Source organism: Clytia hemisphaerica, unplaced genomic scaffold, assembly GCF_902728285.1.
Source record: "Clytia hemisphaerica strain Z4C2 unplaced genomic scaffold, Clytia hemisphaerica genome assembly, whole genome shotgun sequence".
In the NCBI taxonomy this organism is placed as follows: domain Eukaryota; kingdom Metazoa; phylum Cnidaria; class Hydrozoa; order Leptothecata; family Clytiidae; genus Clytia; species Clytia hemisphaerica.
Window position 1 is genome coordinate 1,075,084 of NW_027104101.1, and position 10,172 is coordinate 1,085,255.

At 36.1% G+C, this 10,172-nt stretch overlaps 1 protein-coding gene and 1 long non-coding RNA gene across 2 annotated transcripts; both read right to left on the reverse strand.

Moving 5' to 3' along the window:
* Positions 1 to 5,517: 5,517 nt before the first annotated feature.
* Positions 5,518 to 8,131, reverse strand: LOC136812960 (uncharacterized). Its single transcript, XM_067069465.1, has 6 exons — positions 7,860 to 8,131; positions 7,205 to 7,363; positions 6,948 to 7,094; positions 6,540 to 6,797; positions 5,993 to 6,425; positions 5,518 to 5,749 (listed from the first exon to the last, which is right to left on the reverse strand). Exons 1-6 carry the CDS (start codon positions 7,951 to 7,953, stop codon positions 5,518 to 5,520), a joined length of 1,323 nt encoding a protein of 440 aa, XP_066925566.1. The 5' UTR covers positions 7,954 to 8,131.
* Positions 8,132 to 9,114: 983 nt separating this feature from the next.
* Positions 9,115 to 9,906, reverse strand: LOC136812907 (uncharacterized). The gene is made up of 3 exons (XR_010847414.1): positions 9,814 to 9,906; positions 9,433 to 9,558; positions 9,115 to 9,227 (listed from the first exon to the last, which is right to left on the reverse strand). It is a non-coding gene; the product is annotated as an uncharacterized lncRNA (long non-coding RNA).
* Positions 9,907 to 10,172: the final 266 nt, after the last annotated feature.

Consider the following 10,172-nt stretch of genomic DNA (forward strand, 5'->3'; position numbering starts at 1 on the left):
CGACTTATGTGGAAGAATCCGACTCTCACAGGAAAGTTTGAAGTCTCTTTTGGGAATTGGATGAGTGATTTTCGAAAAATCATTTAACGAGGGAAGGAGAGTGAACAATACTATCACTACTGCAGACATAGCTAGTACACGAGAAATCAGCAAAAATCTGTTACTTGTGTATCCAGTGTATACCTTATTGGTATATATTTTCGCGTGTTACAAATTTTCGCGGGTACTTAATTTCGCGAGTTTTTCGGTCAATTTTCGCGAAATTTGATACTGTTTAAATTTTTCAAATTTACAAAATCGCGAAATTAAATACACGCGAAAAAATTTTTCTTAGTATTTTGTTAGTATTTTTACATCAAAAACGTTGTTTTTCAAGCAAAATCAGTCTTTTTCTTGCTTTATATTCCCACTTTCTGAAGATACCTAGTTTAGTGAATCGCGAAATTTAATACACGCGAAAATTTTCCAGAAGTCGGCAATCGCAAAATTTAATACACGCGAATTACGTTTTTTCGAAAAAATTTCCCGATTCGCGAAAATTTGTAACACGCGAAAATATATACCAATAAGGCATATGAACGAGGAGTGTTCACTTCGCGTTTAGTGAAGTAGTTCGCGAGCGCAATGTCTCTCAAGAAAACATCGAATAGTGGCGTCTTCAAGAAGCGATCGGGAATCAACCAGTTTTTGAGTGAGAAATCTCTATTTCAAAGCCTTCAAACAAACGAAACCAAGTCTTTCAGCGAAATCGAATTGAAAAAAGAGAATAAAAGGAAATGCAGATACAAACAGCTGGAGTTTTCTCAAACTGGCTCTTCAAAGGGATCAAAGTTGTATCAAGATCGAAAGCAGAAATCTAGTAACCAAGAGAACGTTATAACTATCATACCAGAAACAGATACAGAGGGTGAAGCAGAGGCGAGCAAAATGACTTTGATGGCTGAACGTTTTCAACCAAAAGTGGTATTGAAAGACATTATTAACATATGCAGTGATTCTGATAGTAATGCTTGAACTTGTAAATTGTATGGGATGGGACATGCGAAAAAGTTGAAAAATATTATAAGTCCAAATTTGAGTCTTGTTACCCGTTGTCACCCGTTGTCACCCGTTGTTACCCTTGTCACACTTTTTACAAAACTTTCGAAAAAGTTGAAAAATATTCTAAGTCCAAATTTGAGTCTTGTCACCTGTTGTCACCTGTTGTCACCCGTTGTTACCCTTGTCACACTTTTTACAAAACTTTCGAAAAAGTTGAAAAATATTCTAAGTCCAAATTTGAGTCTTGTTACCCGTTGTCACCCGTTGTTACCCTTGTCACACTTTTTACAAAACTTTCGAAAAAGTTGAAAAATATTCTAAGTCCAAATTTGAGTCTTGTTACCCGTTGTCACCCGTTGTCACCCGTTGTTACCCTTGTCACACTTTTTACAAAACTTTCGAAAAAGTTGAAAAATATTCTAAGTCCAAATTTGAGTCTTGTCACCTGTTGTCACCTGTTGTCACCCGTTGTCACCAACTTTTTCGAAAGTTTTGTAAAAAGTGTGACAAGGGTAACAACGGGTGACAACAGGTGACAACGGGTGACAAGACTCAAATTTGGACATAGAATATTTTTCAACTTTTTTGAAAGTTTTGTAAAAAGTGTGACAAGGGTAACAACGGGTGACAACGGGTGACAACGGGTAACAAGACTCAAATTTGGACTTAGAATATTTTTCAACTTTTTCGAAAGTTTTGTAAAAAGTGTGACAAGGGTAACAACGGGTGACAACGGGTGACAACGGTTAACAAGACTCAAATTTGGACTTAGAACATTTTTCAACTTTTTCGAAAGTTTTGTAAAAAGTGTGACAAGGGTAACAACGGGTGACAACGGGTGACAACGGGTAACAAGACTCAAATTTGGACTTAGAATATTTTTCAACTTTTTCGAAAGTTTTGTAAAAAGTGTGACAAGGGTAACAACGGGTGACAACAGGTGACAACGGGTGACAAGACTCAAATTTGGACTTAGAATATTTTCAACTTTTTTCGAAGTTTTGTAAAAAGTGTGACAAGGGTAACAACGGGTGACAACGGGTGACAACAGGTGACAAGACTCAAATTTGGACTTAGAATATTTTTCAACTTTTTCGAAAGTTTTGTAAAAAGTGTGACAAGGGTAACAACGGGTGACAACAGGTGACAACGGGTGACAAGACTCAAATTTGGACTTAGAATATTTTTCAACTTTTTCGAAAGTTTTGTAAAAAGTGTGACAAGGGTAACAACGGGTGACAACGGGTGACAACGGGTAACAAGACTCAAATTTGGACTTATAATATTTTTCAACTTTTTCGAAAGTTTTGTAAAAAGTGTGACAAGGGTAACAACGGGTGACAACAGGTGACAAGACTCAAATTTGGACTTAGAATATTTTTCAACTTTTTCGAAAGTTTTGTAAAAAGTGTGACAAGGGTAACAACGGGTGACAACGGGTGACAACGGATGACAAGACTCAAATTTGGACTTAGAATATTTTTCAACTTTTTTGAAAGTTTTGTAAAAAGTGTGACAAGGGTAACAACGGGTGACAACGGGTGACAACGGGTAACAAGACTCAAATTTGGACTTAGAATATTTTTCAACATTTCGAAAGTTTTGTAAAAAGTGTGACAAGGGTAACAACGGGTGACAACGGGTGACAACGGGTAACAAGACTCAAATTTGGACTTAGAATATTTTTCAACTTTTTCGAAAGTTTTGTAAAAAGTGTGACAAGGGTAACAACGGGTGACAACGGGTGACAACGGTGACAAGACTCAAATTTGGACTTAGAATATTTTCACTTTTTCGAAAGTTTTGTAAAAAGTGTTGACAAGGGTAACAACGGGTGACAACAGGTGACAACGGGTGACAAGACTCAAATTTGGACTTAGAATATTTTTCAACTTTTTCGAAAGTTTTGTAAAAAGTGTGACAAGGGTAACAACGGGTGACAACGGGTGACAACAGGTGACAAGACTCAAATTTGGACTTAGAATATTTTTCAACTTTTTCGAAAGTTTTGTAAAAAGTGTGACAAGGGTAACAACGGGTGACAACAGGTGACAACGGGTGACAAGACTCAAATTTGGACTTAGAATATTTTTCAACTTTTTCGAAAGTTTTGTAAAAAGTGTGACAAGGGTAACAACGGGTGACAACGGGTGACAACGGGTAACAAGACTCAAATTTGGACTTATAATATTTTTCAACTTTTTCGAAAGTTTTGTAAAAAGTGTGACAAGGGTAACAACGGGTGACAACGGGTGACAAGACTCAAATTTGGACTTAGAATATTTTTCAACTTTTTCGAAAGTTTTGTAAAAAGTGTGACAAGGGTAACAACGGGTGACAACGGGTGACAACGGATGACAAGACTCAAATTTGGACTTAGAATATTTTTTCAACTTTTTTGAAAGTTTTGTAAAAAGTGTGACAAGGGTAACAACGGGTGACAACGGGTGACAACGGGTAACAAGACTCAAATTTGGACTTAGAATATTTTTCAACATTTCGAAAGTTTTGTAAAAAGTGTGACAAGGGTAACAACGGGTGACAACGGGTGACAACGGGTAACAAGACTCAAATTTGGACTTAGAATATTTTTCAACTTTTTCGAAAGTTTTGTAAAAAGTGTGACAAGGGTAACAACGGGTGACAACGGGTGACAACAGGTGACAAGACTCAAATTTGGACTTAGAATATTTTTCAACTTTTTCGAAAGTTTTGTAAAAAGTGTGACAAGGGTAACAACGGGTGACAACAGGTGACAACGGGTGACAAGACTCAAATTTGGACTTAGAATATTTTTCAACTTTTTCGAAAGTTTTGTAAAAAGTGTGACAAGGGTAACAACGGGTGACAACGGGTGACAACGGGTGACAACGGGTAACAAGACTCAAATTTGGACTTAGAATATTTTTCAACTTTTTCGAAAGTTTTGTAAAAAGTGTGACAAGGGTAACAACGGGTGACAACGGGTGACAACGGGTGACAAGACTCAAATTTGGACTTAGAATATTTTTAACTTTTTCGAAAGTTTTGTAAAAAGTGTGACAAGGGTAACAACGGGTGACAACGGGTGACAACGGGTGACAAGACTCAAATTTGGACTTAGAATATTTTTCAACTTTTTCGAAAGTTTTGTAAAAAGTGTGACAAGGGTAACAACGGGTGACAACGGGTGACAACGGGTGACAAGACTCAAATTTGGACTTAGAATATTTTTCAACTTTTTCGAAAGTTTTGTAAAAAGTGTGACAAGGGTAACAACGGGTGACAACGGGTGACAACGGGTGACAAGACTCAAATTTGGACTTAGAATATTTTTCAACTTTTTCGAAAGTTTTGTAAAAAGTGTGACAAGGGTAACAACGGTGACAACGGGTGACAACGGGTGACAAGACTCAAATTTGGACTTAGAATATTTTTGACTTTTTCGAAAGTTTTGTAAAAAGTGTGACAAGGGTAACAACGGGTGACAACGGGTGACAACGGGTGACAAGACTCAAATTTGGACTTAGAATATTTTTTGACTTTTTCGAAAGTTTTGTAAAAAGTGTGACAAGGGTAACAACGGGTGACAACGGTGACAAGACTCAAATTTGGACTTAGAATATTTTTTGACTTTTTCGAAAGTTTTGTAAAAAGTGTGACAAGGGTAACAACGGGTGACAACGGGTGACAACGGGTGACAAGACTCAAATTTGGACTTAGAATATTTTTGACTTTTTCGAAAGTTTTGTAAAAAGTGTGACAAGGGTAACAACGGGTGACAACGGGTGACAACGAGTGACAAGACTCAAATTTGGACTTAGAATATATTTTGACTTTTTCGAAAGTTTTGTAAAAAGTGTGACAAGGGTAACAACGGGTGACAACGGGTGACAACAGGTGACAAGCCTCAAATTTGGACTTTAAATATTTTTTCACTTTTTCGAAAGTTTGTGTCGAGAAGGTGTGTCGAGGGTTTTATTAGTTTACGGAGCATAGACAAATTAAGATCATTTAGAAAAAAATTTAAGTGGCTTCTTTTGTATTCGTTCAAAAGAAGTACGGAGTAAAAGAGCAAGGGGTATATGAGATAGATAAATGACGACATATATTTTTTCAAACGTGTTCTTCATCAGAGGAGGATATAATTAGTGCTTCTTCGTATGGTACACATGTGTTTGTTTTGAATAAACTTTTCTGTAATGCAGCCTTATCATCTTCCTCGTCCGTAGAAATTTGTATTGTAGTGGTCGAGTTGAATGTAGGTTGGAAAAGAATTTCAGGTTTTATATCTCCTGTTTCACGACTATCTAGAGTTTTTGATTTTTTCGGGGCTGAGACCGTTAAGCTTGCTCTAGTTCACTCTCAGTATCGCTTGAGCTAACGATTCTCGACAAACGCCTTTTAACTGATTTCGAAGTTGAATTTTCTTGATTGTTATTTCTCAGTTTAAGGAATTGAGTTATGTGATTGCCCGAATCACTTTTCGAGCTGCTGTTACCAGTGACTTCTTTTGAAGGGGTGGATGTGCTCGTTGAAGATCTCTGAACGGGTGGTGTCAATAACGTCTAAATCACATTCGCTTTCATTTGCATCACAAATGTTGGAGATACGCTGAGTTAGGGTTGTTGATTGTGATTCTTGGGATTCCTGTGATCCTTTTCTTTTGAGCCATGCCTCGTAGAAGCTGTCCACACCAGTCCAACTGTTTGCTTTTCTAATGTTGTAACTAAAAAGTAAAGGTTGTAACGGTTACATTTTGACAGGAATAAAAACTTTGATTAATCATTGAGTTCTAGTTTGAGTTCTGAAAAGATATTCATTTCTAGAAAGAATGAATTCATAGCTTCTTGATTCTTTAAAGGATATGCGTGCACAAGTGCAAAACGTTTTTCTTTACAGTTGAGCCTGTTGATCTGAATCACTTGTCAAACAGTTTACTAGATAAAAAATGGATTATAGAGGCACTAACCGTTTCAAATCTTCTTTGTTGATGGGTAGTTTGGACCAATCTTCATCCGTTAGCATTGTTAGCTTTCTCACAAGGGGGTCGACTCGTTTTATATCAGTTGTGAAGTACTCGTGGTCCTTCTTCCATCTCTTTGGGTCACTCTCATCCGCACCGAGAAAATACAAATCCATGTCTTCTGAAGTAAAGTTTAATGCTTCCTCTTCTGATTCAGACGATGTTTCTTCTGCGTCCTCTGAAGAATCTGTTTCGAAATCTGAATCGGCAAGCAGGCTTTCAGCTAAACCATCATAATCATTGTATGCAGCGCCCATCCTTTCTTCATCCCTCTTTAATTTAAAAACATCTTGGTTCGAGCAACTGTCAAATAAAGGCGTGGTCTTTAACACCTCCGAACAATAATGAAATACCTCCATGCAGTGGTTACGAAGCCAATCTACAGAGGAAAAAAATATATTTTCTGACTAAAGATGTTGGTACTCAAGGAATAACTTTGTAAAAATGGCTTAATACATCTTAAAATTTACCCAATAAGATTTAATTTATTTACCTCCAACACTGGAATCTTCATTTGGAAGAGATTTTGTCCTGAAACACCTCAGTCGTTTATATACAGCCCTGTTGTCTTTGTCTCCTGGAATATTTTCGTCGTCTTCGCTGTCCATATCATTTGATTCCCATTCGGATTCGCTGGACTCTTCCGTCTTTTTACCAAATCTAGGTTTCTTGTTTGTGGTAATGAAAAAACCAGACTTGTACTTGATTTTCTTGGCCGACTTGTGTTTTTGTGAGAGCATTATTAAGCCACCTTAAAAAGTGTAGTAATAATATAATTTAAGATATATAAATCAATTTCAGTGAACATTTCAAGCCAGCCTCAGACCAGATGTGCAGTGTTTTATAACTATAACGAATTTGAAAAAAACTCCCAAAAAGTTAGACATTAGTATTTTTATACCTTGAAGGACACGTTTAGCTTCTTCACAGCTCAAGCTATTTGATGACCATTCGTCCATAAAAACTATTTCTGTGGATTCGTTGATCATGTGACCAGCAAATTGACTCTCCTGTGTCACACCAGCAATGTGGTCTGTTCCAATGATTCCTATAAAAAATATAACGTCAGCTTTAAATCATATTGCACTCTTCATGTTTGATTACCAGCCGAGCCTAATTTGAATGAGGACAACGAGTAAAGCAGATAAAAATAGTTACCTTGAAAGACGTAAAACCAGCTGGTTTTACCGGAATTTGAATCTCCATAGACAAGAAGTTTTCGTTCTTTTATTGGAAACATTTGATGGAGCAGCAGTTGGTAAAACTTTTGTAGAAATTTCAATCTTTTTCGCTTTCCCGGAAAACTGTTGAAAATTCCTATGAATTAAAATAAAAGATAAATCGTTTTAAGAACATCCAACATTTTTGAAGCCTTACCCAGTTGGCACACAACGTTGCTTCAACGTTTATCTAACGTTAATAACGTCCATCTAACGTTAGATGAACGTTAAAACAACGTTATGTACCGGTAGGGTAGGATGTTGTTAGCATTTTGAGCTTCAAGTCTAACAATGTTCTTAATGTGTTCTCATTTTCACTATTTTTGAATAGTTCTCTTCATTTTCCTAAAAGAAATTCGGTACTTTCGAGTCCGCAAAGCCTTGAAATGTTCTTAACTTATTTTACATTTTGACAATTACAGCCTCGTGTTCTTATATAGTTTGTTCTTATGAAAACGTGTGATAGACTTCCGAAATGTTTTTATTTAGTCCATAAATTTGATGAGCAAAGCTTTATTCATTATTAAATTTCTAATCCTAGAGAGGGGAGAACAAATTTGATGTGATTCTTACAAAAAATATTCATAAACAACCTTGGACGAACGGTAAGGGGTATGGAACACGGTCTGATTTGTAAACATACTTCACGAAGGCTCTTGGAGAGTGATGCTTGTCAAGGGATTTCATCCTAACGAATCTTTTTTCAGCTATCAGAAAAAGGGTTCCTGGTGGTAAAACTTCCACAGCATTGAAAAGGCGAGTGATTGGCCTGATAAGACCACATGCCGGATCCGACAACAACTCATTTACTTTCTCGATACAGGTAGTCAATAATTCGGCTATTTTATGTTTCTTCAAGCACTTCATCAGAAATTTCTTACAGTAGTACACAAAACATATGTGAATTTGGCCTCCGGAGGTTTTTTGTACACCATTCCATCACATAAAGCATAACCTTTTTTGACCATATGCCTCTCCACTTCGTGAATGGCAAGAAGTGTCTTATTTGTGGGCTTCGGTCTGGACACCACAGCAACTGAAATAAGAAGATTATTTTAAAATTACTCAAAATTATATAAGGCATCTAACAATCTACAAAGTATTTTTAAAACCTATAAACTTTATTTACAAGTTCTTTGTGTCACACAATTTCAAAAATAAAACTTTCAATACACACCCTCGTGCCACAGTTGTATTTGAACCAGATAGGACATAACTAAAAACTAGAACAAGGAGGGCATAATTTACCTTTATCTGAAGATTCGTCAATTATGTCGATGGATAGTCTTGTGAACTTTATGTCATGGATGCCCTTTAGTAGTTTTGTTTTAACCGAGATTGGTATTGTTGGTCTAATGCACAACGACGCCGGTATATTTTCGTCACCAACAACATGAACGTCCACTGGCAGGAAACCTAAGAGAAAATTTTGAGTGGTTCGCCATGAGTACCCAGCTGACGCACAACGTTGTTTTAACGTTCATCTAACGTTATATGAACGTTGTGAATATAAGAAACGTTAAAACGACGTTGTGTGCCAACTGGGTAAGTTTTTTTTTTCATTCAAATAAACATAAGCTAAGTAACTTACAATACTACTTAGTACTTTCCAAGCAGTGATTCCAAAGATTTAGATACATTTTTTATATAAGGATAAACTATATACAAGAACATAAAGCTTCGATGGCCAAAATGTGAAGCACAATTTTTAAAAACATTCCAAGGCTTCCACATTTTCTGATGTTTTTATAAAAAACCTTTAATTAGAAAAAAATTCGTAAACTAATTATCGTCTTGGTATGCATTCGAGTGATAAAAAATTACCTTGTGATGCTTCATTGCAGCTTTTGCGAGTTCTTGGTTGTAAAAGGTAATAGCATGCTCAATCATCTCTCTCCTGTTGTGATCTTTTAGTGTCTGTACAAGCAGTGCTGTGTATTGATCGATCGAATTTTTCTTGTCTATGAAATAGTGAATTAATGTGAAAGTTTTTTCCGGGAGGTGACATAACATACCGTCATAACAAATTCTATTTCGCTATTTTACGATTCCATTATGTAATTCATTTTGGCATATATTACTAAAGACTTTATTCTCTATTTTGATCTAATAAATTTTTGAAGAGTGTAAACCATTAGGTTAAAAAAGTGAGAATTTGGCTCTTACTTCTTGGTACAATTGGCTTACAAGTCGTCACGTCTAAACCAGCTTTCATTATTGATTTTCGAAGGGAGTTTTCTATTACGTCCAGCTCGCTCACCGAACACACCAACCCAATCCAGAAAGAAATACCTGAAAAATTAAATTTGGGATGATAAATGTTTCGAAAAAATAATTAAAAATCCTTAATATGCCGTTGAAATGAAGAACAAAAATCTAACAAATACAACGTCAGTTTGAACAAAACTTTTTACAATGACTTATTTTGATATTCTTTCTTGTAAAATTACGTTAGAAATAAAAGAGTACCACTCCTTCAACACGGAGCTAAAAGTAGAAATGTTGTAGAAAATGGAAGACAAAAAAAGTCAGTAAAATGACTCTTACCTGGTATCACGAAAGTTTCATCATCATCTTTGTAATCGTCATCACTGACGTCAGGATTATTCTTAAGAAGCTCTGCTCTTAAAAATGTCGACTTCATGGCACACAAGCAAGAAAAAAAAAAAGTAACATTCTCCATCTCTTTGATCTTCCTCTCGATGGATTGCTTTTTAGAGAGGATGTTCATACTAGCTTTGGGAAGATCATCCCAAATACAGCGAAATGAAATTATATGGCAATATTCTGTTACTGGTTTTACAATGAATTCTCTGAGCGCATCTTTCATAGTCTTACCACGTATAGTTCTCTGATATCCCTTTGAAGCCATGATCTCTCACTCAACGCGTAAAGAACACTATTTG